Source organism: Salmo trutta, chromosome 16, assembly GCF_901001165.1.
Source record: "Salmo trutta chromosome 16, fSalTru1.1, whole genome shotgun sequence".
Taxonomy (NCBI): domain Eukaryota; kingdom Metazoa; phylum Chordata; class Actinopteri; order Salmoniformes; family Salmonidae; genus Salmo; species Salmo trutta.
Genome location: NC_042972.1, coordinates 49498053 through 49522072, shown reverse-complemented (window position 1 = coordinate 49522072; position 24020 = coordinate 49498053). Strand labels below are relative to the sequence as shown.

At 41.8% G+C, this 24020-nt stretch overlaps 2 protein-coding genes across 7 annotated transcripts; both read right to left on the bottom strand.

The window, feature by feature from the left end:
* Positions 1 to 539: 539 nt before the first annotated feature.
* LOC115150942 (tumor suppressor candidate 2-like) lies at positions 540 to 2547 on the bottom strand. Of its 5 annotated transcripts, none has more exons than XM_029694795.1 (4): positions 2438 to 2547; positions 1571 to 1815; positions 1168 to 1288; positions 540 to 1050 (listed from the first exon to the last, which is right to left on the bottom strand). In XM_029694795.1, the coding sequence occupies exons 2-4, from the start codon at positions 1720 to 1722 to the stop codon at positions 985 to 987; spliced, it is 339 nt and encodes a 112-aa protein (XP_029550655.1). In that variant the 5' UTR covers positions 1723 to 1815; positions 2438 to 2547; the 3' UTR covers positions 540 to 984. The 5 variants fall into 5 exon arrangements, with proteins under 5 accessions (XP_029550655.1, XP_029550652.1, XP_029550651.1 ...); XM_029694792.1 differs by lacking the exon at positions 2438 to 2547 and adding an exon at positions 2190 to 2431; XM_029694791.1 differs by lacking the exon at positions 2438 to 2547 and adding an exon at positions 2217 to 2431.
* Positions 2548 to 2960: 413 nt separating this feature from the next.
* LOC115150941 (ras association domain-containing protein 1) lies at positions 2961 to 23940 on the bottom strand. 2 transcript variants are annotated; one of them, XM_029694789.1, is made up of 7 exons: positions 23845 to 23940; positions 22567 to 22930; positions 13976 to 14100; positions 5034 to 5144; positions 4555 to 4846; positions 4291 to 4406; positions 2961 to 4198 (listed from the first exon to the last, which is right to left on the bottom strand). In XM_029694789.1, the coding sequence occupies exons 2-7, from the start codon at positions 22880 to 22882 to the stop codon at positions 4034 to 4036; spliced, it is 1125 nt and encodes a 374-aa protein (XP_029550649.1). In that variant the 5' UTR covers positions 22883 to 22930; positions 23845 to 23940; the 3' UTR covers positions 2961 to 4033. The 2 variants fall into 2 exon arrangements, with proteins under 2 accessions (XP_029550649.1, XP_029550648.1); XM_029694788.1 differs by lacking the exons at positions 13976 to 14100; positions 22567 to 22930; positions 23845 to 23940 and adding an exon at positions 11472 to 12181.
* Between the last annotated feature and the right edge of the window lie 80 nt (positions 23941 to 24020).

Here is a 24020-nt window from a genome sequence, read left to right as displayed (position 1 = left end):
ACATCCCACACAATTACAGGGACCAGACATGCCTGTTGCCTACCGTATGCTATTGGAGAGCAATAAAACAACACTGAAACTGACCATATAATCATGCTCGTGGACCATTAGATACTGTACTAATGGATTACCATTGGAACATTGTCACCGGACCTTCAAAATATGTCTATAAATAAATTACTGGATCATAAAAAACTAGATATGTCATAAGTCATGTCATAATGATTGAAAGTAAATTGGCAACATTGATGATTGATTCTCTTAACGTTTTTTTGGGTCAAACAAAAAAGACCCACATGTACAAGAGCATTGCACCCTGGTGATAAAACTGAGGTACAGCAGAAAAACATGATTCCCCAACAACAGCTTCCCAGGATTATGATAACTACAAATGGAAAAAGGCTTTTGAATGGACCGGTAAATGATGTTAGTCTGAGTCATGAAAACCTCATTTCTCTGACCACATTGTTATGGAACAACACTCTTCATCAGAATGTGAAACATATGTGGACTGGATAATAAAGGGGAATGCCTCAATATAGTCTTTCAGCCATTTATTCAAGTATTTCCAACTCAGACAGCTTTTGTATTATTATTTTTTTACATTAAAAAAGTTGACTAGTGCAGGTCTGGCCTCCAATCATAGAGGCAGACTTAGATATGATAACATTACAACATGAAAATGGTCAACATATACAGTACAGCGGGAATTCCTAAACCTTCCCCTGATCTTGCTACCTTTCACACACACACACACACACACTTCTCTACATCACAGAAGGCAGAACGTTTAACTCTATCTACTCCTCCTCCCCTTTCTTTTTGTCTGCAACATAGCTCTGGTGGTCCGTCCACAGCTTCTGAGTGTAGTCAGACATCCCACCCATTTTCTCAGAGGAACACTAGCGTTCAGGATGGAGCGGTTGTAGTGATGGTCAGACAGACATGTGTCTTTTCCACGTTGGACCCCCCCCCCAGTGGGATTCACACCTCAAAGAGGATGACAGGGAAATCTACATGGATCCGGGGGTGGTTTAGCTTCACAATTCCCTGCAAACAGATAACAATATCCACTCTATTAATTATAAACAACACCCATGGGTAACTGGAAACATTTCCAACACTGTCAGTCGGAGACTTTCACAAGCGTACATCCAATCAGCTCACCTGAGGTATGAGGTTCTTCTGAATCCTCTTCAGCTTGGACCTCTTCCGGCCATTCTTTGTCACTACAGTCTCTTCATAGAACTCATGAGCCAGGTCCCCATCCTCATCATAGTAGAGAGAGCTATCAACACAAATAAAAAATGAGCGGAATGGAAAGCGTGGTATATTATATATACACACACAAATATATATTTTAACTTTATTTAACTAGGCAAGTCAGTTAAGAACAAATTCTTATTTTCAATGACGGCCTAGGAACAGTGGGTTAACTGCCTTGTTCAGGGGCTGAACGACAGATTTTTACCTTGTCGGCTCGGGGATTCGATCTAGCAACCTTTCGGTTACTAGTCCAACGTTCTAACCACTAGGCGTACATATTATTGCATTTAGCACACATTATTACCTCCTCCTTGTGAAAATAAATGGGGTTGCTTTCCTGGTCCCTTTGAGTCGGGCAACAGAGTGATCTTCTTGCCCCTCACTGCCTGAATCCCCTCCAGCTCCCGAACCAGCAAATGGCCAAGCACCTTTCACCTTGGATCCACTGCCTCCCATCTTCAGTGGTGGGACATTATCCCTTGTCACAGAAAACTCCTAGGCAACGATTATATGAGCTGGCCAACCAGTCAGTTTTCTACTGGTTTGGATCTGAAAGCAAGAAGCCATTGGTACTGTTGCTTTAGCTAGCCTAATAATGCTACCACACTGACCAAACGTTGCAAACAATATCTAGCTACTAAGCAAGCTAAATAGATAGGTTACCTAGCTAGCTCCAAAAGGTAACTTAGCTAACTACGTTGGCAAACGAGGTTGCCCTAGATGGCTAACGTCAAGTAGCTTGCTAGCTAACACTGTTCACTGCAGTTAGCTAAGTTTGATAAATATTGCAAATATATTTAGTAGAGCTTTCAAACTGCTAACGTTATCAACCAAAGATAGCTAGCTATCCCTACAGTTCACTAGCTGTTAGCTAAACTTCGCCCGCATAATAAACTGTTAGCTAGCAAGCTAAACTAGCTTACGTTAGCTAGCTCAATCTGCCACCTAACCATTTAGTGACAGCATTTACAGAAACATATTTCTTCTTTTAGCGACGTGACTTCTATCCAGGATTCAGTGCTCACTTGGATTCCACCCTCCTTTGCGTTAACGTTACGGTAGTGTTTTATCAAATATAGCCAATATGTCTAGCTAGCTAGCCACAGACCCCAAACAATAAGTACACACTGTGACTCTGGTCCGAAAGAACGGAAACGGTTGGTCAGCTCACCTTGCACATGAGTCACAGCAATAATGTAGCTAGCAGTACAGAGAGGAATATGATGTAGCTAGTTTGCTTGGCCGAGCATAGGTATTTCTGTCTTTCACACAGCATCCTTTACTGCACACCACTGTGGTTATATATATATATATATATATATATATATATATATATATATATATATATATAGCACACCATCCCAAGGACATTAATAGGGACTTTGTTTTAACTCCTCCTATCCACAGTGCTTGACTTGGACTGAAATAGGTGCCTGTACCCATTTTGGGTGCCGGTACTTTTTACATTTAAGTGCAGGAGCACCACAATACTTTTGAGCTAATATTCTATAAGAGGAACAGGAGCTCAAGTAGTTGAAAATTTTAGATGCTGGTACTCAGCTCCAGTGAGCTCCTGCCCAAGTCAATCACTCCCTATCCATAACTGCCAAGTGGGGAAATAATTCCCATGAATAGCATTGTTTAGCTAATGAATATCATCCCAACAGCATACCCCCCACTACCAACAGACATACTTTTGTGAAGGAACTTGTTTAATGTGAACAGTGCAAATCTATTATTATTTAAACAAATATTTGACACTGGACATATGTAACATAGAAATGTTGAAATTGAAAAAGGGATAGTCAAGGACAGTCAAATTATTATTTCAAGAGATATAGACATATGCTGATAATATGAAACAAATTCTCAGTTCTATTATTTTGTTGTTTTAACAGAGTTTTAGAACGTCACAAAGAACATACAAATATAGACAATACAAACATACGAACACTCAGCTTCCTGTTCAAAGCAACAGCTTCCTGTTCAAAGTTTCAGGACAATTCCCCTATCAATTAAATCGACCTGGGGATTGTCCTCTCAATTGACAATCACAGTGCTCCCAACACACAGGGCACTCCCACTCAGCCTCATAAAGGGAAAGCAAAAAAAGAGTAACATCCATCCTAGTATGGATGTGCAGGAGGTATATGGCAGACATTGGGGTCAAATGGAAACCTGGCGTACCTGGCCCATAATGTCCATCACTTATTATTCTGACTAGCATTAAGGCCTGGAGATTCTGAAGCAGACGGTATCTGAATTTGTTCAACATTTGTCTGAGCTAATAGGTTGGCTTCCGTTGTATTGTTTGGCAGTAAGGGAGAGAAACAGGCCTTTTGATCTGTTACCCAAAAGCTATAAATGATAGAATCTATGGACCCTGCTGCCAGCACGAATAACAGGTGGTGAACATTACGAGTCAGGTAGCTTACCCAGGATAGTCAAATGGCACCTCCACAATGAGAGGAAGTACTGGACAAAGCCAGTCTCTCATCAGCCACAGTTTCACATACTCTCTCTCAACTCTCATTCTCTCTCAGGCACAACAGACTCTCTCCAGTTGTATGGCACTTCTGATTCTCTCACACTCACACGCGCTTGCCCGCTCGCTCTCATGCGCCCGCTCGCTCTCATTCGCTCTTTCATTCTCCTCCTTTGAGGGAGGTGTCGAGTTGTGTTCTCTGGGATCTTTGGATGCAGTGACTGGTCATCTTCTGATGATTGTCAGTCAGAGGTGCAGGTAGTCCCGTAGGGAAGCGGTTTCTCAGCCAGGGGTGGAACCGCCAGGGGTGGGACTAGCAGCTTGGGCCTCCTGCATCCTGGTGCGGGCTAGTGCGTAGCGCTGCACTATCTGCTTGACATGCTCCTCCTCCTCACGCTGTAACATGCGGACAAAGTTCTTGAGCTCTGGCATAGAGAAGGCATCCCACTGGACAGAGAGAGGAGGGAGAAGGAACATTAGTGTAAGCTGCACAATGTGAAATGACCCTGTTGGTTTGAGAATGAATGCTCAATACTCACGTTGACCTCTCCAGTCTCATTCTCTTTTAACACCAAACTGAGGGCTTTGTCATTGGGTCCAGCACACAGACGCAGGTGGAGTGGACGCTCGTCGTCAGACAGCTTACGCAGGAATACTGAAATACAGGAAGAGGAAGGGAGACAATGGAACTAAACAACAGTATGGCACCTCTTAATATTTATCAATGAGATGTCAGTGCAGAAAAAAAAGAACAGTCGTGCTCCTGCGAAACCACAGACAAGAGGTTACAGAGGCGGGCTTACCTTGGTCATGGCGCTTTGTGCGCTCAAACAAAGCAAACTTTCCAGGGTTGTCCACCACGGTGAACTTCTTCAACAAGGCTTCGATGACCTCACGAGCACATGTGCGGGAGCTGATGTGTAGGTGTTTGGACGTATCCTTGGGCAGGTAAAAAGAGGTGCGACGCTTAACTCCCCCAGTCTTCTTGCCTGCACCGTCATGTGTTGCAGTACCCTTTCTTGGTGGGGGAACTGACACGGGTCGTAGCAGCTTGAACTGGACCTTTATGAAGCCAGTGTAGGAGCCATCTTTGTTCTGTTGAAAAGAATGAAAACATTTAGGAATTCATACTCACGAAACGTATTCACATTAACACAATTCAACATGTTGAACTGTGCAGTAATGGAGTTGAACAATAACAACATGGTAATGCAGACAGTGTTAGAGTAATTGCAATGTTACTACTTACTGCAATGGTATAAGAGCAATTGTTACTACTCACCAGGTTCATGAACAAGTTGCTGTTGATTTGAGCATTGTACTCCTTCACCTTCTGCTGGATCTCTGTGACTGACAGATCCACCTGCTGCTTCCCCCATTCAACCTGTTCATCCTGACCAGAGAGAAGTCCATATTTCAATTAGCCACTCATTGTTTACCCAATCCTCTTCTTAAGCTGGCAGTGCAAGACAAAAAAGGGTAACATTGGTGTTCTACCACCGTGTGTCAGCAGAGAGCCAAGGTTTAACATTTTGCATGTCCAATTATGACTGTAAGAAATGTGTGACGTGGGCCTAACATTTTGGGTCACAGAGGGGAAATTAGATTTCAGGAGTCTTGGGGAGTCAGGGTCACAGGGGTCAGAGTTCAGTAGAGCAGAGGACTAGACTGGGTTTGGTGAGAAAAGGAAGCACTAGACTGGTGTAAATCAAAATGGTCTTGAATGAGAAACAGCATTCCTACTTGTTGCTGCTTATAGTAAATGTGCTAAAAATAAATTACTAATATAATTTTGCAGACTGTAGCAGCCTATGCTTCACAGTGCTAACTTCCTGTAAGCTCCACCCCTTCTTTCACAAAGTTATCGCTGGTTGCATCAGATTCCAAACTTCCTGTCAACGTAGCCATAGCCTATGATAGGGAAGCAGTGGACCACAATGATGTCAGCACTGACCAATCCCAGTTCCTCACTTCCTCCTATCTCTGTAGAGGGAGGCATCATGGGGGAACTTGCAGCTGTTTGTAATGTCTGCAAAGGCTTTGGACTGCATTCCTTAAAGCTGTGTTCGTGTAAAAATAGCTGCCCCCCTCAGGCAACCCCCCCCCCCCTTGAGAGTCAGTCACAAAGCCTTCCTCTGTTTTACAGGCATATCCTGTGGAGTCAGCTGCCTAATCCTCACAGAATCTCAGTCATCTTTTAGCAATTCACATTTGGCCTCCAGCATCTACAAGATATTCAAATGTCTCCCATGGACACAGTAACCACCACAACTATGCGCTTCCTGTGTCTAATGGTCTGTCCTCGCTTCCTGTGTGAGAATGTCATTCAAGACATGTGATGCACAGAACTCTTCTTCCTGTATCAATTAGAAGACCAGCTAGCCCAAAATTGTCCTGTTGACAGTAGCTGCTTTTCAACTCAAATCCAATTTTATTGGTCACATACACATGGTTAGCAGATGTTATTGCGAGTTTAGCGAAATGCTTGTCGTGGGGGGGAAGGATCCATAGATCAATACTAATAAATCCTCCTGGCAGGCGTTAACATCAGCACCAACATGATCTGTCCTCTGGGACAAAGTCTCAAACTCTCATTCTACCCACAACTACATAAATCAATGTCAAGTTGTGCAAAATCAGATCAATAACCTGAATCCCAATGCAGATAGAAAGGGTGTTAAAGAGATTCTCCTGTACTTTTGTATACTTTTTAGTCCGTAGTTCTGAAAGTAGTGCTCACAGACCAAAAGTGGTCCCCAAAAATTGCGTACACTACGCCACGTGCAGATACTGTATGTGCACCACGTCATCGCTCTTTCTCTACTGTTTGTGTGCATGATGTGCCTCTTGCTAGCTGTCACTCATATGGTTGAAGTTGCTAGGGGGCTGGCCCATGTAGGGGACATTCTAGGGAAAATGGCGCAGAACAGCCAGGCACATCAGTTGGGTATGCGCAAGACCAAAAATGTAAAAGTGGGCTAAAATAATTCCAATCCCGATTAAAATGCCACGGCTGTTTAGCATACTGGTTGGCTGACTTTAGGACCATGCAGAGCATCACTTCAGAGAGAGAAGCTGCCAGCCTGAACACCTTTCTCTCAGAGAACAGAAACAGTGCCAGACCGTTCATATTACACACTATATACAAAAGTATGTGAACACCCCTTCAAATTTGTGGATTCGGCTATTTCAACCACACCCGTTACTAACAGGTGTATAAAATTGAGCACACAGCCATGCAATCTCCATAGACAAACATTGACAGTAGAATGTCCTTACTGAAGAACTCAGTGACTTTCAATGTGGCACCGTGATGGGATGCCACCTTTCCAACAAGTCAGTTCGGCAAATTTCTGCCCTGATAAAGCTGCCCTGTAAGTGCCGTTATTGTGAAGTGGAAACGTCTAGGAGCAACAATGGCTCAGCCACGAAGTGGTAGACCACACAAGCTAACAGAATGGGACCGCCGAGTGCTGAAGCACATAGTGCGTAAAAATCCTCTGTCCTCATTTGCAACACTCACTACAGAGTTCCATACTGCCTTTGGAAGCAATATCAGCACAATAACTGTTCGTCGGGAGCTTCTTGAAATGGGTTTCCATGGCCGAGCAGCCAAACACGAGCCTAAGATCACCATGCACAATGACAAGCATCGGCAGAGTGGTATAAAGCTTGCCGCCATTGGACTCTGGAGCAGTGGAAACGCGTTTTCTGGAGTGATGAATCACGCTTCACCATCTGGCAGTCGGCCGATTTGGTGGATGCCAGGAAAACGCTACCAGCCTGAATGCATAGTGCCAACTGTAAAGTTTGGTGGAGGAGGAATAAGGGGATAATCAAAAGATGATAAGCTTCCCACTAAAGTAAATTTAATACAATTTGCCAAAATGTGCTTTATAATTACTCATGCCTATACATAAATAAATACAAATCATTCAAAACTACACCAGAGAGGATCATTAGCTTCTTTTAAAAATTTGCTGTAGATTGTTTGAAGCGCGCAATTTTGTCAGCACGCGGCGAATAGACTACCAGACTGTTGAGTTGCATCGGTTAGTGAAAAGCAGTTAAATAGGCCTATTGCAGTATTTCAAAATATAATTGTAGGAAAAACATAGTTTAGAATGCGAATGGCTATTGCGGAAAAGAGAAGACAAAGAAAAGATTGATCTGTCTCTAGTCATCAAAATTCTCAACTCCCAATGGAGCGAACAGTAGCCTATCTTATTGTAACGTTTTGTCACTCATTTTGTGGCGCCGAGTCCGTTGGATTACTCTCCACGCAGCCAGCGACAGTAGCCGCAACATCGTGCCTTGCAACAACAAAGAAACATGCAACAGATTGGCTAGTGAAACGTACACTCGGCCCTCTGATTGGACCAGCAAACCTACAATCAACACAGGTCGGGTGAGCTAACGAACAGATTGCTGATTTTCTTTACAGCTATAGGATCGGGTGCAGCGCAAATGTCAAATTGTAGGGAGAGAGGATTGCCATAATAAGTAAATATGCAGCTCCAAAAAACAGTGGAGATCAATAATATTAACTGTTTACTTAGCAAGCTCACCAGCAATGGGGCATCAAGGAAAATTAGCATAGGCCTACTGGTCTTCTGGTATGTCAAAATTGCTTGAAATGTATAATTTACTTATGAGGTTGGCAATTTGGAATTTGTTTAAAAAAATAATTATTATTACTGTGGCGAAAACGCACCAGAGGCGTGTCTCCACTTGTACTCACCAAACTCCCGACAGTGGAGAGAGCTTGTTCTCTTGTTGAAATGCTTGCTGTTGCTTTCTTTCACACATTTAAATGCACATGTGGTAAATCTCTAATCCTACAATAATTGCTAACGTTTCATCATTCCATCCCCGTAACGTTATTTTAACACTTAGACGTTTCTTTTTCATGTTTGATACGATACATTTTCATTTAGCCTACCATTTCTTACCCTCTGAGTGGGCGCAATGTTTATTGTGCACATGAACGTTCAAGACTCACGAGGTAGAAGTTCTGTTTATTTAATTCAATGTCTGTTCATATTTCCCGGGTTATGTCGGAGATCCGTGTGTCTGTGCCCAATGTCTCTGTCTGTCTGGTTGCGCGCAATAGGAGTGTGCAAGCTTCAGTATGCACAGAAATAGGCTATGTGGCTTACACGCCACGCTTTTGAGTCAGTACATCGAATAAGAGAAACGTATTGTTCCATGTACGAATGGTGATGAAATATCATTAAGTCTAATTAAGACGAATGTATGTACCAATGGATGTGGAAATTGCCTTTTACATTGTAGAACCAGTTTATTGGTTCAGGGTTCGTATAGACAGTTGCAAAATTCAGGGACTTAAGTACTTTTACCAAGCACTAATATTTATTTTCAAAGACCGTCAATATGTAATAGTTCATATTATGCAATTGTTTCTAGTCGCCACCAGATGGCAGTATATCGCCACAAAGGCAAATCCAGGGGAGCAGGCAAACATAACGAGCATACATGAATCATTCATGAATCATTCATGATTCCACTTGTTCGCGGAAGTAGGCACGGTTAGAACTCAGATCAAGAAACCTTCAGTGTTGAACAACGCTGGGAACGCAATAAGTGGGTAAAATATAATTAATCAAATAAAAAGGTGCGCAAACGGCGTTTACCCTCCACTACATACATACCCGGTTGGGTTTGGCAAAACCCATTCATAAACATCAATATGCTGTCAGGCAGGATTGGATCTACATTTGCCCAGCATTTTATCTATCAATGTGACATTTGGCGGCGCCTAATCAGTCAGTTCTGTACCTGCCTGGCTGAGTGGCAGTGTGGGTGGAATGAGCGAGCTCGCCTGGCAACCAGAGCGCGAAACACGTGAGGAAATAAAACTCGGTAGTCTGCCTGGAAATTAATTTGCAAGACCAATACATTTTTCAAATATTTTTCATATTAACATATTTGATTATTTTCTGTTCTCCTCTCTTTTGAAGTACCAACTTGAGAAAATGTCAGACTTTCAAGGTATTCCAGTAGTTGAATTTCAGAGCGCCAAATTCAAGTACTTTAAGCACCTTGTGCGAACCCTGTTGGTTGTAATTGCCAATTGGGTAATCATATGGTCCTGGGTGGGGTGCTTCCTGTTAGACAGATTTCATTTGGTTTCTCAAGGGGAGGCTGTGCAGTCTTGCCATCTACCTGTGTCCATTCAGATAGGACATGTTAAGCTTTAATAAAGTGGCTATTTATTTTGGCCAATTGCCCGTGTACATTTGGTAAATGTTATATGATATGTCAATTTCAACATTGAATCACAAAGACCAGTAAATAAATCTACACTGAGCACATCAACCTGCCTTGTCTTCTGCTGACGCCATGCCCTTACCACTGCTACAAGGTGCCTATTTTACAATGACGTCATCAAAATATGTTGTAGACAAAATAATGAAAAGGGGCTGTCTGGTAGCCTCAATAAACAGACAAAGATTTGTAGTTGAACAAGTCATTGCATGTATAGATTTTACTTAACTTGAGACTTAACTTGAAAAAACATGTGACTCGACTTGCTCTTAGAATGCACAACTTGGACTTGACTCGAGACTCGGACCTTGTGACTTGCTTGTGATTGGAATAATAGTGACTTGGTCCCACCTCTGTTAGTCTGCAAATGCGATGCAATATAAAAAGGTGCAATAAAAAAAATGCTTCCCCAAACTTGAAACTCACACGCTGCCTATGGATGTCAGCCATGTTGTGACTTAATAGCTTGTATTATGCATCCACTTCATGTTGCACTGTATGCACCCTTCCACAACGCCTTTAGGTTGAACTGAACTCATACAAATGAGCAAAGCTTCCAGAAAAACAGTTGCTTTCAAACTGGGATTTCGTGGCTAATTGAGGTTAAACAATAATTATTCTGCTCATAGATTATGCATTATGCATTTACATTGACACATCCAGACCAAAGCGGGAGGTTTTGAAAACCGTAGTATTCGCCAAAGTTCCAGAGCATCTTTAATGTCCTGCAACTAGTAAACAGGCAATCACAAAATGGAAGCCAGAACAGTAAACTAAGGAGTCACCCATTTTTACTGTGCTGTTATTACGGTTTTTACTCAACTGTGTATAACATTATCTAATGTATCCATTCAAGATGCTGTAGAAATATGAGTTAATGAAACATGATCAAATGTTGCCATTCCCCTTATGTCTAGTAGGCTACTCATTCAAATCCTCCAGAGATGTCTGCGCAGGCTTGTGTGTGCAAGCTTTGGAAGTGTGAAGCAATGTGAGCGAAGTCATTTGTTTCTGAATGGTCCAAGAGAAGAATAGTACATGACTCGTGTGAGTTGTGAAACTTGAGGGGTTATCGCGGGTGTGTCACTAAACTCTTGAGCGGTTCTCAGCATCGGGATATATGAGTCATCACTGTAATAATGAGAAACACAGTAGATCCCAATGATCGTTTTAACAAGAGTGGTCATCATAGTTACTACTACATCAAATATAATGACGACAACTTCAGATGACAATTTTCGTGGATATGTTATTTGAAATACTCTAGTTTATATCACGTCATAACTCTATTAGAAAGTATCATATGAAGGAAGCTACACACAAGATTGTCTAACCTATTATGCATGAACATCAGTGAAGGCGATGGAAGGAATAGCCAACATCTTATTCAATAAGTCTTATTCAACTGCTTGACAAATTGTTCTCCTCTCACCTTCTCCTTCTTGGGTTTGTGAAGGAATGATGTGCGAGCAGTGAAGTACTGCTCGAACTCTGAATCGGAGTCCCCACTGCAGTATCCGCTGCTGGTGGAGCTGCCCCACGTCTTCTCGAAGGACAGGCTTTTATCCGAACCGTCTGTCATTATCGAACTGGTACAATGTAACCAACCGTCTGGAGCGATGTGTTTAGAATTCGCCAAAATGTGACAAGTTTTTATCTAATTCGGCTTGGATATGAGCGCTGATAGGTGTCGTTTCCTGTTTAATAAAACGAGTTCTATCTACAATTGTAGTATCCCACTGTAATAAACGTGTAACTACAGAAACCTTAAAACAGATAGAGTGTAAAGTAATAAGGACTGCTAGTATAGTTCGTATATCTCTGTAGACTTCGACAATGTCGTTCTAAAGCGCGTTTCTGTCGGTTTCCTGTTCAATCTGGACACGTTTCAGGCTTCTCACAACTAGCTGAGAACTTGATGATGGACCGGCCCGCCCTTCCACCTCTCTCCTGGTTTTGACTAGATGGAATACAGTTTTTGTCAAATGTCACTTTTCGTGGCAGGCTAGGACATTTTACGCAGCAGGTTATGATAATTTACGCAGCAGGTTAGGATAATTAGGTTAAGGTTGGAAAAGCGTTGGGTTAAAGCGCTAAAAAACACCACCTTTTGACGTAAATTTGACAAAGAACTGTATCCCTTCTAGCCCTTACCTTCCCTCCCCCGGCCCGCAGAGGCTCCACCCAGGCGGTTGAGATTAGAAAATACACAAAACCAGCGCAACAGGCTATGATTGGGCGCTGAGGGGAAATTCCAACTCCCTAATGACATCGTACCACTCCCTTCCCTGTCTGCCAACAATAAAAGCGATTTGAGAAGATGAAAATCATGTGAGGATTCACATGATAACAGAGTTTAGAGTATTCACACGGCAAATGCATGACATACGTAGACATGTAGGCTCAGGGAACCGCACCACTTTAGAGAAACATATATACACTACCCTACGTATTTCATTGGACCGTGTTTCTAACACTTTTTATTTGGCTCTATATATACTCCAGCATTTTTTGATTTGAGATCAAATGTTTCATATGAGGCGACAGTAAAGAACGTCAACTTCTATTTGAGGGTATTTTCATAGATATCTGTAAGGAAGCATGTATCTATTCCCCCCATTTCAAGGTGCTTTAAGTATTTGGACAAATACACTTAAATGTGTAGTAAAGTAGTCAAATGTTTAGTATTTGGTCCCATATTCTTAGCACGCAATGACTACATCAAGCTTTGACTTTACAAACGTATTGGATGCATTTGCAGTTTGTCTTGGTTATGTTTCAGATTACATTGTGCCCAATAGAAATGACTGGTAGATTTTATATTGTCTAATTTGGAGTCACTTTTATTGTAAACAAGAATAGAATATGTTTTCCAAACACTCCTGCATTAATATGGATGCTACCATGATTACAGATAATCATGAATTAATCATGAATAATGATAAGTGAGAAAGTTACTGAGGCATAAAATCATACCCACAACACATGCTAACCTCTCACCATTACCAATAAAAGGGGAGGTTAGCATATTTGGGGGGGGGGGGGTATGATCTTTATGCCTCCAACTTTCTCACTCATCATTATTCAAGATTCATTCATTAGCCATAATCATGGCAGCATTCACATGAATGTAGAAGTGTTCAGAAACATCTACTCTTATTTACAATAAAAGTGACTCAATAATGACACAATACATTATTCACCATTCAGTTCCTATTGGGCAAAACATAATCCGAAACACAATCAAAACAAACTGCAATTGCACAATCTTGATGTAGTCATTGTGTGCTAGGAATATGGGGCCACATACTAAACTTTTGACTACTTTAATACACTATATGGGAATTTGTCGAAATATTTATGAAAAATTTACTTTTTCAAAATGGGTGGACTAGATAAAGGGCTATAACAATAAAACATACCCTCAAATAAAAGGTGACATTCTGTACTGTCTCATATACAACATTTGATCACAAATCCAAAATGCTGGAGTATAGGGACAAATTTACTCATTTTAGCATCACTGTCCAAATAAATACGGAGGGGAGTGTAGATCCAACAAGAACAACTAAAAGTGATGCCCATGCTACTGTATCTAAAGGAAATGGTGACAGAGGACCTGAACTGAAAGGACCTAATGCATTATTTCCAGGGGGATGGGATAGAAAGGAAGAGGCGTGTTTACAAGTGAGTATGTAGACACCATGTCACCACAGTGTGGCCTAGAAGATAGTGGATAGATAGTGGTTTGCTCATTGGTCGGTGAATTTTTTTTTATTTATTTTTTTAGCCCGTCATTGTAAATAAGAATTTGTTCTTAATTGACTTGCCTAGTTAAATAAAGGTGACATAAAATGGCCGGTGAATGAGGGTGAGAGTACAGAGAACACATAATGACATGCATATACAGTCTGTATCGGATCATGAGGTTCTTACCACATTTGTATCGGTCTCCATGGTGTGTTCCATAACACATGTTTGTTCAACTATGGAGCTACCATCCAAACTGCAATCTAATTGGATAACAGCTCGACATCTGTAGTGACACGTGAATCTGCAATCTGTGAGAAAAGAGAGGTGAATGAAAAACAGGATTTAGTAGAATAGATCATGGGTTGCAATTAAAGTTGGGGCTCGTCCACCAGGGCTCTATATTTTGTAAGGCCACGGTCTACGAATAGATCAGCCATGATGACACACAGATGTAAGGAAAGATTGACTATAAAAAAAAGTTGCACCCACTGGCTCAGAAACATCCATTTCGTAGTTTTGGGTCATCCCTCCCATTCCATCGTTCCAGCTTTGGGACATTTTGGATATTTAAATTGTCTGCTGTCCTCCACTGGCCACAGTGAGTCATTACACGTTTGACAGAGAACAAAACTTGTCACTGACGTATTTGACTTCAATTTGGTCACAAACAGGACATAATTAGAAAAGTATTGCTAGAGCGTAGAGTGATTATTGTTCAAATAAAACAGGTGTATATTAATGTAAGGAGATTCATGTAAAGGAGAGATTTTACCAGCATATTCCTATACGCTTCAGACATTTATCTACCCACAAATCTAATGGTCACACATTACAATACAAAGGATGGAGGACTGGTTGTGATGAAATGCCTGGTAGTGAAGCATTGACATCCTGAATGTAATTGGTGTCATATAGCCAACTGCAGGTGTGAGTTGTTGCCCAAGGGCTCTTACAGCTTAGCTCTAGTTAGTTCCCTGTATGGCCAGAGGAAAGGAAGTTCATAGTGAAACTTTGAAGACTATGCAAGAGGAAAGCGGTGCAGGGTACCAACAAACCGACAGCACCTATACAAAGACAAAGACAACAAACCACTAGAACCATCTCAACTGCTGATTGAATCTGGGAGTCTTGTTTTGACAAATACCCCAGAGCTAAAACTGTGTCTGGGATTTCCAGGCAAGCAGTTTGGTTCTCAGCTGGTTCTTTGCTGCTGGAAATGGTAATGTACCTATTTGCAATGACTCCTCATTAAAGCCTATTCAGGTCTAATGAATACTGTGTCCTGTGAATGGAGCCAGTCTCACAAAAAGCCCATTTAGTTCAGCTGAGAAACAATGAACTAAAGCTATACGGCCTGGCACACACATAAACAAACACAAATATGGTCTATGCACAAACAGGCTATATAATACCTTGAAAGACATTCTCATAGTCCTAGTTAAACCTTACAACACTCACACACACATACACTTTCAGAAAAAAAGGTATGGTTAGGGTTATTCCCTGCATTACACAAATATCAAAATACATATTATATACTTTCAGAGGTACACATTGGATCTCACATGGTACTGTTTGGTACCTTTTAGGGTAAATGTGCAGATAATCTAGTATAATGGTAAACATTTTTACATAATATTTGGAATATGAAGGTACGATCTAAGCTTATTGGGGGCATAACATTCAGTTAGTTATTTTTGGCCACCTGTGAGTTGAAGTTTTGTACCAGTTTAAGTGGACTGTGGTTATGTTAGTTAAAGGTTGAGTATGTCCGTTGCCACTTCTAAAGTCTTTATAAAAGGCATAAGAGCATGTGACAATAAAGATCTGTAATGAATATTTTAGCAATCTTAAAGATTCATTCCGGAGTATCGAAAACAACCTCGTTATTTTCTTATACCTCCCATTTTGGACTCGACGAGTCAGTGTATGGCTCATACATGCATAGTAAACCATCTGCAGTTGTTACATTCTAACTTGCCATTAGTTAGTCCACAAGATACGTGCTCGTTCATGTCATGTAGTGAGTGCACGATCTGAAGCAAGTAGGATTGCCTGGCTACTTAGACCTTACCATGAGATATTTTCATAAGGGAAAATACATAAAATACGTCAATCAAATCCTTCCATCCTAAATTAGAAAACATGAAAAAATTAGATCTATTAGACACCGGTTGTAGTTTCATTTCTCTTTTTCAATAACCTACATTTCTCTGGAAGTAAGCAGAAAATGATGTGCGCTAAAGATGGCGTTGTAGCCAGACAAATATATTAGAAGACAATTGTCAACCTGATCAGAAACACTATGCTCCCCACATGAATCTCCTAAATGATATCCCTGGTGTATTTTCTTAGTCTTTTGAGCGATATATAAAAACATTCTAAGGTTTTAACCAGGCGCGAATCACGAACACAACACACATATAGTTGATGCGCTAGAGAAATGTGTACGGAAACTTTCACCCACTTCCTTTTTAGTTAAGAAAATATAGCCCGACCTTTCTGTTGTTTCAACCATCCATCCCAATCAAATAGTTTCATAGGTCTGTCCACCGTTTGTCCTTATATGTGCACACAGCAGGTATTCCATGATATGGGGTATAATCTAAAACTGCAGTTGATTGCCAGCTATCATTATTCATCACGTAGACAAATACTGGCCTATATATAAATCATTAAACAACTTTAAAGGTGTAGGTCATTTGATGCAAGCATATACTGTAAGTAGGTTATAACTTTTCCATTGTATAAATTACATTATCACAATTGCTTGCTTGTCATACTAGTCTGTATAACAACGGGAATTAGCCACAACCAAGCTCGAGGGACAATGTTGATTGGCAGGTGGAATTATGTCCAATGAGGTTGCAAGTTTAAAGTGGGAGGTGGGATCAGATCGGCACAGCATTGTCCAACGAGGTTGTGGGGTGAGGTCAAGCATGTGCACAGCTCATGAACACCCATAGTTTTTAAAAATTCTCTTTGTGCATGTTACAGAGGCTTGTGTACAATGACATGGAAACGAAGTACACAACTTTCGGGGACCAATTTTGGCTTGTGAGCGCTAATTTCAGAACTACTGGCTAAAAAGTATACAAAAGTATCGGAGAATCTCTTTAACCCAACACTGGTGCCTTGTCAAGAAGTACGGACCTCTTGACGTAATGGTTAAGGAGTTGGCTTGACAGTTACTGGACCCAGGTTCAAGACTTGGTTGGGGCTACCCCCAAATTTGCTACATTGGTGTCAGAAGTGGGAATGGCGGAGAGAAGTGAACACATGAGGAACTTGGTATAGAGAAGAGGTACATTTTGGCCACTTAACCTCTATGGGCTAGGTGGGACGTCACCATCCCACTCTATTCAACAGCCAGTGGAACAGCGTGGCGCGAAATACAAAAACCTAAAAAATGCAATAATTTCAATTTTTCAAACATACGACTACTTTACACCATTTTAAAGATAAGACTCTCTTTAACCTGTTGGGGCTAGGGGGCAGTATTTGCACGGCCGGATAAAAAACGTACCCGATTTAAACTGGTTACTACTCTTGCCCAGAAACGAGAATATTTGGATAGAAAACACTCCAAAGTTTCTAAAACTGTTTGAATGGTGTCTGTGAGTATAACAGAACTCATATGGCAGGCCAAAACCTGAGAATATTCCATACAGGAAGTGCCCTGTCTGACAATTTGTTCTCCTTCTGTGGCATCTCTATCGAAAAAACAGCATCTCTGCTGTAACGTGACATTTTCTAAGGCTTCCATTGGCTCTCAGAAGGCGCCAGAAAGTGGAATGACGTCTCTCCTGTCTCTGGGCAAAAAACAGCAGGAGATTTTGTGAGTAGTCAGGCTGGGAACAGTGACACTGGAGATGCGCGTTCATGTGAATTCTCAATTTTTTTCTTTCAGCCTTTGAATGAATACAACGTCGCCCGGTTGGAATATTATCGCTATTTTACGAGAAAAATTGCATAAAAATTGATTTTAAACAGCGTTTGACATGCTTTGAAGTACGGTAATGGAATATTTTGAATTTTTTTGTCACGAAATGCGCTCGCGCGTCTCCCTTCGGATACTGACCTGAACACACGAACAAAATGGAGGTATTTGAATATAACTATGGATTATTTGGAACCAAAACAACATTTGTTGTTGAAGTAGAAGTCCTGGGAGTGCATTCTGACAAAGAACAGCAAAGGTAATCCAATTTTTCTTATAGTAAATCTGAGTTTGGTGAGGGCCAAACTTGGTGGGTGTTAAATTAGCTAGCCATGATGGCCGGGCTATGTACTCAGAATATTGCAAAATGTGCTTTCGCCGAAAAGCTATTTTAAAATTTGACACCGCGATTGCAAAAAGGAGTTCTGTATCTATAACGCGCGAGTGCATTAGAAGCATGTCAAACGCTGTTTAAAATCAATTTTTATGGTATTTTTCTCGTAAAATAGCGATAATATTCCAACCGGACAATAGTGTATTCATTCAAAGAGGAAAAACAACATTTGTTGTTGAAGTAGAAGTCCTGGGAGTGCATTCTGACAAAGAACAGCAAAGGTAATCCAATTTTTCTTATAGTAAATCTGAGTTTGGTGAGGGCCAAACTTGGTGGGTGTTAAATTAGCTAGCCATGATGGCCGGGCTATGTACTCAGAATATTGCAAAATGTGCTTTCGCCGAAAAGCTATTTTAAAATCTGACACCGCGATTGCAAAAAGGAGTTCTGTATCTATAACGCGCGAGTGCATTAGAAGCATGTCAAACGCTGTTTAAAATCAATTTTTATGGTATTTTTCTCGTAAAATAGCGATAATATTCCAACCGGACAATAGTGTATTCATTCAAAGAGGAAAAGAAAAAAACTGCGAGGTCTCGTGAACTCACATATCCAATCTCTTAGTCACCAGGCAGACCACTGACAAACTGAGCTCCTATTATCTGCCCAGAGACAGGAGACGCCTCAATCCGCTTTCTGAAGGCTTTAGAGAGCCAATGGAAGCCTTAGAAAGTGCTACCTAACCCCAGAGATACTGTAGTTTCGATAGAGAACCAAAAGAAGAACTACAAATTCTCAGACAGGCCACTTCCTGCTTGGAATTTTCTCAGGTTCTTGCCTGCCATATGAGTTCTGTTATACTCACAGACACCATTCAAACAGTTTTAGAAACTTCAGTGTGTTTTCTATCCAAATTTACTAATAATATGCATATTCTTGTTTCTGGGCAAGAGTAGTAACCAGTTTAAATCGGGTACGTTTTTTATCCGGCCATGAAAATACTGCCCCCTAGCCCAGACAGGTTAAAAGGAACAAATGGCCATGTCACTGTGGTGGTACCCTAAAAAAAAGTGTATGTTTACCTTTTGGCTCTTTTAAAAGGTACAAACTGCAAGGGTACAATTATGTACCTATAAGTAATGGTACAATCAATGGACATACCTTACAGGGTACCACTACATTGACAAGAGTTTGTACCCCTTTAAGTACAATTCTGTACCTTTATTCTGAGAGTATAGGCCTACAGACATGTATGCAGACATGCAACTGTAAAGCGCGTCATGTTGCTTGCTTAGTGAGTACCACTTCCTCCCAATTCGGTCCATACCTGGCGCGAACTCAGGACATCTGCCTCACAAACACACGTGACCGTTCTCCCTCAAGCGTCTTAGCCGATCGTGCCACCTCAAAAGCTAGCTAATGAGTCGAGCGGATTAAGGCTGAGGAGTACAGTAAATTGCACGTGCTACATAATCATGACATGCACTCACACATACATACACGTCAGTGGAGGCTCCTCAGAGGAGGAAGGGGAGGACCATCCTCAGTGAATTTCATAAAAATAGTGAACAATTAAAAAAACTTTATCCTTTTTAGATAAAACTATACTAAATATATTCACATCACCAAATAATTGATTAAAACACACTGTTTTGCAATGAAGGTCTACAGTAGCCTCAACATCAACCTGTAGGGTAGCACCAAGGTGTTGCTGGAGGACAGCTAGCTTCTGTCCTCCTCTGGGTACATTGACTTCAATACAAAACCTTGGAGGCTCATGGTTCTCACCCCCTTCCATAGAATTACAAAGTAATTATGACAACTTCCGGAGAGCATCCTCCAACCTATCAGAGCTCTTGCAGCATGAACTGACACGTTGTCCACCCATTCAAAATATCAGAGAATGAATCTAGTACTGAAAGCATAAGCTACAGCTAGCTAGCACTGCAATGCATAAAATGTGGTGAGTAGTTGACTCAGAGAAGCACAATAGTTGAACGGTTTTGAACAAATTAATTTATTCCAAAATGAAGGAGAAGCAAGAGAGATATATGTATGTGGTGAGTAGTTGACTCAGAGAAACACAATATACTGCTCAAAAAAATAAAGGGAACACTTAAACAACACAATATAACTCCAAGTCAATCACACTTCTGTGAAAACAAACTGTCCACTTAGGAAGCAACACTGATTGACAATACATTTCACATGCTGTTGTGCAAATGGAATAGACAACAGGTGGAAATTATAGGCAATTAGCAAGACACCCCCAATAAAAGAGTGGTTCTGCAGGTGGTGACCACAGACCACTTCTCAGTTCCTATGCTTCCTGGCTGATGTTTTGGTCACTTTTGAATGCTGGCGGTGCTTTCACTCTAGTGGTAGCATGAGACGGAGTCTACAACCCACACAAGTGGCTCAGGTAGTGTAGCTCATCCAGGATGGCACATCAATGCGAGCTGTGGCAAGAAGGTTTGCTGTGTCTGTCAGCGTAGTGTCCAGAGCATGGAGGCGCTACCAGGAGACAGGCCAGTACATCAGGAGATGTGGAGGAGGCCGTAGGAGGGCAACAACCCAGCAGCAGGACCGCTACCTCCGCCTTTGTGCAAGGAGGAGCAGGAGGAGCACTGCCAGAGCCCTGCAAAATGACCTCCAGCAGGCCACAAATGTGCATGTGTCTGCTCAAACGGTCAGAAACAGACTCCATGAGGGTGGTATGAAGGCCCGACGTCCACAGGTGGGGGTTGTGCTTACAGCCCAACACCGTGCAGGACGTTTGGCATTTGCCAGAGAACACCAAGATTGGCAAAGTCGCCACTGGCGCCCTGTGCTCTTCACAGATGAAAGCAGGTTCACACTGAGCACATGTGACAGACGTGACAGAGTCTGGAGACGCCGTGGAGAACGTTCTGCTGCCTGCAACATCCTCCAGCATGACCGGTTTGGCGGTGGGTCAGTCATGGTGTGGGGTGGCATTTCTTTGGGGGGCCGCACAGCCCTCCATGTGCTCGCCAGAGGTAGCCTGACTGCCATTAGGTACCGAGATGAGATCCTCAGACCCCTTGTGAGACCATATGCTGGTGCGGTTGGCCCTGGGTTCCTCCTAATGCAAGACAATGCTAGACCTCATGTGGCTGGAGTGTGTCAGCAGTTCCTGCAAGAGGAAGGCATTGATGCTATGGACTGGCCCGCCCGTTCCCCAGACCTGAATCCAATTGAGCACATCTGGGACATCATGTCTCGCTCCATCCACCAACGCCACGTTGCACCACAGACTGTCCAGAAGTTGGCGGATGCTTTAGTCCAGGTCTGGGAGGAGATCCCTCAGAAGACCATCCGCCACCTCATCAGGAGCATGCCCAGGCGTTGTAGGGAGGTCATACAGGCACGTGGATGCCACACACACTACTGAGCCTCATTTTGACTTGTTTTAAGGACATTAAATCAAAGTTGGATCAGCCTGTAGTGTGGTTTTCCACTTTAATTTTGAGTGTGACTCCAAATCCAGACCTCCATGGGTTGATAAATTGGATTTCTAATTGATTATTTTTATGTGATTTTGTTGTCAGCACATTCAACTATGTAAAGAAAAAAGTATTTAATAAGATTATTTCATTCATTCAGATCTAGGATGTGTTATTTTAGTGTTCCCTTAACTTTTTTTGAGCAGTGTATATATACTTTCACTTAGCTAGCAAATGCAGCTAGCTAGTTTAGCCTACTCAAACACCTGGCTCAAACAGAGAGGGATGCTATGTTAGCTAGCTGGCTATGGCTAACACTGAAACTCTTCCAAGCCAAAGTAAGCTTTTGGTATAAATTTATTGCCACCGGGGCCGCCGGTATAACTGCTAAACTGCTCTCTGACTGTACACTGTACTACATGATTGTAGCGGGTTTACAAATGCATTAGTTCTAGTAGCTATGTTGACTATGACGTGACAATGACGTAGGCTGTGTGTAGTGGTTAGCGGTCATGATATGAAGGTTTGGCTTGGAAAGGTTTTTCCGCCTGGTCACAGACCTGAAGTGCACAAGCGCAGGGAAAAGGTGAGAGGAACAGAGCACGTAGATAGTTGCGAGAAGGAATTATTTATACAACGAGCAAAGTGATCGTGCTGTTTTTATGTGGCTGCTATGAAAGTTAACTGTGTTTGCATGTGATCAGGGGTGTATTCATTCCACCGATTCTGATTACACCCTAGATCAGCTAGATGTTGTAAACGTTCATTCATAGGCTAGGTTGTAGCAACCTCATGATGGGTACAGGGGAACATTTTAGTATCATGTAGTAACCTAAACCTAAATCGATGTTACATTGAGCTGGGTGAACGGAATATGAATGGCAGTCATCCAATACGCTGTAATAGAAATAAGGCCATGCTCATTAAAAAAATATATCCTCCTCCCTCATCTTAGAAGTCACCGACCGCCACTAATACATGCAATCATAATCATGCACTCACACACAAGTAAATCCTGTGCAGCAGGCAGACTCACTGGCACAGCGCAGGCTCTGTTTGTACAGTCCCCAGATGAAGTCTCCACACAGATCACACCAGGTGGGCTGGGCATGGCTGCAGGGCTGGAAGTCATGTCCCTCTCCCCTCTTATCTGTGAGCAGTGGGTCCAGGCTATCCCCAAGCAGTCTGATGATGCCCACCCGGCTGAGCAGCTCTGGGACCTTCCCTGGGCTGATCCGCAGAGCATTGGCCCGCTCCAGGCGAGGTGGTGAGCAAGGCACCTCGCAGCTGGTCAGCTCTATCGGGTCATGTAGCCTCAGCTCACGGAGCTCAATGAACTCACCCCAAGACATTCTGTCAGTCACAGCTTCAGTTCCTTCTTCACACAAAGGCAATCACACCTGTGACCAAAACAAATTTTATTTTACCTTTATTTAACCAGGTAGGCCAGTTGAGAACAAGTTCTCATTTACAACTGCGACCTGGCCAAGATAAAGCAAAGCAGTGCGACACAAACAACACAGAGTTACACATGGAATAAACAAACGTACCATCAATAACACAATAGAAAAGTCTATATACAGTGTGTGCAAATGTAGTAAGATTAAGGAGGTAAGGCAATAAATAGGCCATAGTGGCAAAATGCACAACCTCAATCCAAGATCACCCATAATAAAGCACCAACTCACGGACATAGGCCTACACTACAGTACACTTTTAGACTTAAACAGTGGAGAGAACTTCCCATACAGCTATGTATTCCTATCACTATTATTAAAACCATGGTTTGAACAAAATACTTTAGCCTATTGTGTACTGAGTATGAATTAAATAAGTCTGTTTCTCGACATCAATTGTCAGTTTTCCTCAAAATACACCAATAAAGTGGTATACTCGGCAATAAAATAGAACTTTGAGTTTATTAAACCAATCTGTGCTTCAGAATATATTTGTTTCCTTCATTTTCTAAACGGGACGTTTTTTTTTTTTTTGTTGAAGTAGCCCCTTTGCCATTTACTATCTCCAAAGCAATTAAAAGTAAACTTTCATCCCTTCAAATGTAAAATGACATGGTTTTAAAGTCTATGATTGGAATAGGTCACCAACATTCAAGGCTTTAAACATATCGTGAATAATAATTGTAAACTGCAGGCAGGTTGTTGAGCATCCCAGAATGATTGATGATGCGAGTTAACGTAGAAGCACGAGAATGGCACCGACTCGAGCCTATTTCATAATTATGACTGGTTTAGTTTATGTTAATAATAATTCGATAAAAAGTGCTATATGTTATTTTGAAAGTATAACAACTTACCAAAACAGGGCTCCACCCCTGCAGCAGCCGATGCTTCATCTCCAACGTTCTTCTATTTTACAACATTTCCATAGAAGTTATTACGAATAACGGAGCGGAGGTGTACAGCTTCGCATCTGGAAACAATGTATCATCGGCTACATAACGGAAATACCACTCTTCCGAAAAACACGACT